Raw genomic sequence first — 6,000 nt, forward strand, 5'->3', positions numbered from 1 at the left:
TTTTCGTTAAACTGGGCTGCCTCCAGGCCTAGTTACCACTTAAGCCACATTAACCAAAGCGATTAATGGGTTTCACCTGCCCTCTTGGTTGGCCATGGCCAATTTTTTTCAGGTACATTAGTACTGTTGATACAGCAATTTTTGTGGGCCCTCGCCTACAGTGTAATCAAATAAATTTTTAGCCCACCTGCATTAAGCACGACATTACTACCTCAGCTGTGTTGGGCAATGCAATGGGATATTTCTATGTACCGCCGGTGGCTTCCTGGCACCCACCCATGCTGTTGGTGCACACGGAGTTTTTACTACATCTGTACACTTGAAAAGAACCCCAGTCAGACTGGGGCATGCAGTGTGGGCCGAAGCCCACCTGCATTAAGCACGACATTACTACCTCAGCTGTGTTGGGCAATGCAATGGGATATTTCTATGTACCGCCGGTGGCTTCCTGGCACCCACCCATGCTGTGGGTCCACAGGGAATTATAAATGCATCTGTGTCCACTTGTAAAGAACCTCAGTCTGACTGGGGCATGCAGAGACACCTTGACAGAATGAATAGTGTGTGACACATAGGTTCCCCATTGCTATGCCCACGTGTGCAGCTCCTGATGGCGGTGGCCAGGATTCTATTTCTCATTGCTTCTGTACAGCATTGTGGGCTATCGCCCCGCCCCTTTTAAAGAGGGTCGCTGCCTAGCCGTGCCAGCCTCTGCAGTGTGTGCCTGCGGTTCCTCCTCATGGCAGACGCACTTCTAAATAGACATGAGGGTGGTGAGGCATTAGAGCAGCTGAAGGCTGCGCAGGGACACTGGGGGGGAGGGGGGGCGGTTGGGCAGCATGTAACACAGGAGAAGTGGCAGTGGAATGTCATGCAGGCAGTGATTGTGCTTTGTTGGAGGTAGTGTGGTGCTTAGCTAAGGTATGCCATGCTAATGAGGGCTTTTCAGAAGTAAAAGTTTTTGGGAGGGGGGGGGGCCCACTCTTGCCGCTATTGTGGCTTAATAGTGGGACCTGTGAACTTGAGATGCAGCCCAACATGTAGCCCCTCGCCTGCCCTATCTGTTGCTGTGTCGTTCCCATCACTTTCTTGAATTGCCCAGATTTTCACACAAGGAAACCTTAGCGAGCATCGGCGAAATACAAAAATGCTCGGGTCGCCCATTGACTTCAATGGGGTTCGTTACTCGAAACGAACCCTCGAGCATCGCGAAAAGTTCGTCCCGAATAACGAGCACCCGAGCATTTTGGTGCTCGCTCATCTCTACAGACGACGTACTTCTAATCATTAACAAGTAACAACTAGAGATGAGCGAGCGTACTCGTTAAGGACAGATACTTGAGCAAGTATCGTCCTTTTTGAGTAACTGCCTGCTCGCCCGCAAAGATTCCGGTGCCGGCGGGGGTGAGCTGTGGGTTGCGGGAGTGAGCAGAGGGGAGCAGGGGGAGAGAGATCACCCCTCCTGCTCTCCCCCGCCGCCCCCCCCTTCCCCTACCACCGGCACCTGAATCTTTGCGGGCTAGCAGGCAGGTACTCGAAAAGGACGATACTCGTTCGAGAATCTGTCCTTAACGAGTACGCTTGCTCATCTCTATTACAAACCCATTTAAGTCTCGCTCACTGATCCTGCAGGACCTATGCGAACTGGGCTCTCTCTCGGGATATTTTCTTAGCTTGGAGAATTTGGAGGCCCTATTGCTGAATGGCCGATCGCGACCGAGCTGGACTCCTAGATACCCCTTTCGATGGTGAGAGAACTCAATCTCATATCTTGTTATGCAGATAACCAAATTTTACCACAGAATATATGCACTTAATATCAAACCATGCATTCCAACCCAAGAACAGACTTTAGTAAAATGGTGCAAACTCCCACTGTCATATATAGTTAGAGTCCACTTAATAAAAATGTTAGAATTCCCCTGCCTACTTTACCTACTCCGTGCTCTCCCAGTCTACCTAACCTTCAAAGATGAAAAAAAAAAATCAACTACTTGATGTGCACATTCATTTGGAAGGGAGGGAAAAATAGAATACTGTTTGATATCTTGAGTCAGCCAAAACTCAACAGTGGGGTTAACCTTCCCAATGGAAGAATATACAATGTAGCGACACTAACACGCATAATTATTGACTGGGAAGAACATACTTCCCTATTCATAGATATGGACATGGAACATAAATTCCTCCATGGGATTTGCATTTCCTATTTTTCTGCATCTCACATATCAGAACATCCCGATAGACTGCAGAGATAACCCCCTTTTGTTGTCAACATGGCAGACATGGCAAAAATTACGAAAACTGACCTCTTCACATCCAAACTATTCTACATTCTTAACATTACTAAATAATCCCAGTTTCCAAAGCAATGCTCCACGAGGAGAATTCCTACGATGGAGGGCTGGAGGTATTCTTAACATAGGCTGCCTATTACAAAAAAAAGCACAAAAGACCCTTTCAGAATTCCAAGAAAAATACCCACAAATTCACATAACTTTTTTTATATCCACAAGCTAAAAGTTACATTGAAAAAGTGCTCGCTAATATTCGACCATGGGAAGGATTGTTGTCTGATAACATTTGTCTGACCCATCCCCCACACATGAGGAGGCACGCAACAAAAATATACAATCTCCTCCATACGTGCATAGCTCACAGTACTTTTCCAAGGGTCATTAATAAATGGACCGCTGATCATAGGCGTATCGTGAGGGGGAGCAGGGGTTGCCGTTGCGACCCAGCCCTTGCTCTGCGGCAGCCGAGAAGCCCCACCATATTCAAAATGCACACTTGTGCATTCTGTAGAAGGCGGAGCAGGGCGACCGGCATTACACTGGCAGCCCTGTGATTGGTGCGGCTGGGGCGTGTGGCTGCTGGAGGGGAGGGGAGGCTGACATACCCACGCAGTTGAGGCTCCTCTCAGGGGTTCTTCTCAGCATGTCGGCAGCCACCAGAGAGACATCCTGGGAACCAAGAGGCTGCTATCTGCTTCCAGAAACATTCTTTGCGGTGGTAAACTCCCGATTAGCTCCTCCCACAGGCTGGTCACATGACTGGCCACATGAGTGTGACCTTATCAGAGGTCCTTGCTCCTGGCTCCCGGGAGGAGGACCCCTCTGTCTGCTGGCAGTCTCACAAACTAGTAGAGTTACAGAGCTAGGAAATTTACATAAAGTTCATGCAATAACCCTCCATCTATAACGTCAATGACCAGCAGTGAATGCCTGCTGTTAACCCCTTCCCTCCCTATGACGTAAGGGTACCTCATGGGAGCAGGGTACTTGCCACAAAAAGATGTACCCTTATGTCATAGGGATAGCGCGAGATCACTGTCACTAATAGCCGACATCCCGCTGCGACAGCAGGGGGAGCATCGGAGATCCCCCCCTGCTGTTAACCCCTTCTTTGCCGTGATCTAAGTAGATCTAAGCGTGCTCCCTCTGTGACTTCCGGATACTGGCGTCCTGTATTGCCATAGCCTGTGATCGCTATAGTAAGCGATAAGGCATGGCAGGAGAGAAGTCCTGCCATGCCTTATCATAGCGATCTGCAGTGCTGCAGTGAATGTCCCTCAAAGGGACATAGATGGTGTAAAAAAGAGAAAAATAAAGTACAAAAAATAAAAATATAAAAAAAAATGTTAAAAAACCCTTTTTTTATGCTTGTTCTCATATTAGTATAAAAAAGGAAAATTATCAAACTTTCTGATAGTGAGGGTGATCAAGTTACCATGGGAGGTGGCAAGTTCTCCTTCACTAGAAGTCTTCAAACAAAGGCTGGACAAATATATTTCTGCAATGATTTAGTGAATCCTGCACTGAGCAGGGAGTTGGACCCGATGACCCTGGAGGTCCATTTGCAGTGTCCCAGAACGTCATTCTGGACCCCTATTTGTCATACATGTCCATACAACTCCATAATTGTCATACATGTCTGTCTTATGCAGATGCACTGTGCAAAACCGTCATGTCTATTTTCTGTGTGTGTTGCACAGCTGTAGCATTTGAAGGGTTAACCCCATTAAAATCATTGCTGTGAGCTTGGCTGCATGTTGAATGTATCTATCTTTCAGTGTCATGTGATGTGGTGTGGATGAATCTATAAGTATGAGTGATTGGGTTCCAGAAAGGAGTTCTATCTTCGGTCTTAGCTGCTCAGGAGCACCCATCTACCATCTGATGGTTTGCTACCACAGAGGCGCATGAGGGCACAATCAGCCCTTGTGTCTCTGAAGATGGAGGAAAAGGAAAGACTACCCAATCGTACGTGAAGCGCATGGGAGTGAGTGAGCCTAAATGTTTTCCTCCAAAAGTCCCACCACAAGAGAGAGCCATTATAAGTAACTACTGCTTCAAGTGACTGTTTTTACACAGCTAGTGACAGTGCAGAAGTCTACCAAACCTCTGAAGAGAATAAATAAGTCTGTTTATGATTCCTATGCGGCCGTCAGAAGCATAAATCACTGTATAGTGGTACACCCATAACTGACACCCACGTGTGCTAAAGTCTATGAGAGCGGGGTGATCATTACTGCCATTCTGTGGCCATTGACTTTCATGTCAAGTATTGCTGAATATTAACTAAGTTTTCCTGCAGTATAAACTCTGCATTCTGAAGTATGTTGTGTTGTATGGAAAAGCACTAGTAAAGTTTTACCGGGCCTCCACCGTTCTGGAGGACCCGTGGTACTATACACTTGTCCAGTTTCCTTAATGCACCATGTGAGAATGCCGGTGTATGGAACAGTGGCATTACAAACTGACAACTACTACTCCCATCATCACCTGCTATTTCATGTAACGAGAAAATTGTATATAGTTTATCCCTCAGCTCCGTGTACAATTGTCTGGCAGTCACGCAAAGGAGATTATATATATATATATTCTATCCCACTCCAGCGTTACAATTACTGGCCTCACAAGCAGGCTGTTACACCTTCCAACTCTACCATTCTATGATTCTATGTCTATAGCTCAATACACTGAATGATAAGGTTATACATGTCTATAGCTCAATACACTGAATGATAAATTGATACATGTCTATAGCGCAATACACTGAATAATAGGGTGATACATGTCTATAGCTCAATACACTGAATAATAGGGTGATACATGTCTATAGCTCAATACACTGATATGAAGTCATCACCAGCATTGTCTGTGAACTGTACAAGGATAACCATTGCAGTCATGATAACCTGCTCAAGTGCCTCTGGCCTCAAAGAAATCACGGACCCATGTAATATTTATCATGGACAGTTGGCAGCCTGCTCCTTTCTTCCATTACCATTCAAATCTCCATAAAGGATCAATGGTATGAATGTAACATACATCGCAGCTATCTTCCGCATCGCGGAGGAGTAGGAGACATTGTGTCCCAGCAGTGAGGAAGGAGTGAAGATGTACTGGACACTTCTAGCACCTTCTGCTCACACTGCACTGCAGCGGTAGGAGGAATCTGTGTAGAACCGGGGGAACACGTAGAAGAAAACCTAATGAGACTGAAGGAACCCCCTGATGGAGCCAGTAACGGGGCTACAGCATCAGTGGTACCCCACTCAAACACCTTCCCCTCCCCTCTTCTTACCATCTCGCTGTACGCATCCTTGCTGAGTCTTGGAGTCAACTTAATAGTTCCCATAAACACAAAGAAAAGGCCGAGAGCCACAGACAGGGCGACAATTGTTACAGTCCGTGGTGACGCCATCTCTTGGCTGCCGATCCTCACACTGAGTGCACAGTGTTTATTATAGAAAAACGCGCCTGCGCATTTGTATAGCAGGCCTAAAAGACCTAAAGGATTCATGTAGCCTTGTATTACTCACATGCAGTTGGCTCCCATCTGAGAGTCTGAAGACTGCTGAAAGCTACAGGCTGCAACCCTTTCACTGCAGGAATGGCAACCCATGCTCTGCATACAGCGGTAAGGCAATGAGGACAATTAGGAGTTTAAGGGTTATTCAGTTTAGGGGCTGTGAAAGACACATTAAACACT

General features: G+C 46.6%; 1 protein-coding gene across 1 annotated transcript in view; it reads right to left on the reverse strand.

Annotated features, from left to right (window-relative positions):
* Positions 1-5,750, reverse strand: part of TMEM35A (transmembrane protein 35A) — a 38,630-nt gene extending 32,880 nt beyond the window's left edge. The window contains exon 1 of the mRNA XM_066588464.1: positions 5,593-5,750. Within this exon, the coding sequence (XP_066444561.1) occupies positions 5,593-5,712 (120 nt within the window). The 5' untranslated portion in view covers positions 5,713-5,750. The remainder of the gene's footprint in view (positions 1-5,592) is intronic.
* Positions 5,751-6,000: the final 250 nt, after the last annotated feature.

Source organism: Eleutherodactylus coqui, unplaced genomic scaffold, assembly GCF_035609145.1.
Source record: "Eleutherodactylus coqui strain aEleCoq1 unplaced genomic scaffold, aEleCoq1.hap1 HAP1_SCAFFOLD_82, whole genome shotgun sequence".
NCBI classification, from domain to species: Eukaryota; Metazoa; Chordata; class Amphibia; order Anura; family Eleutherodactylidae; genus Eleutherodactylus; species Eleutherodactylus coqui.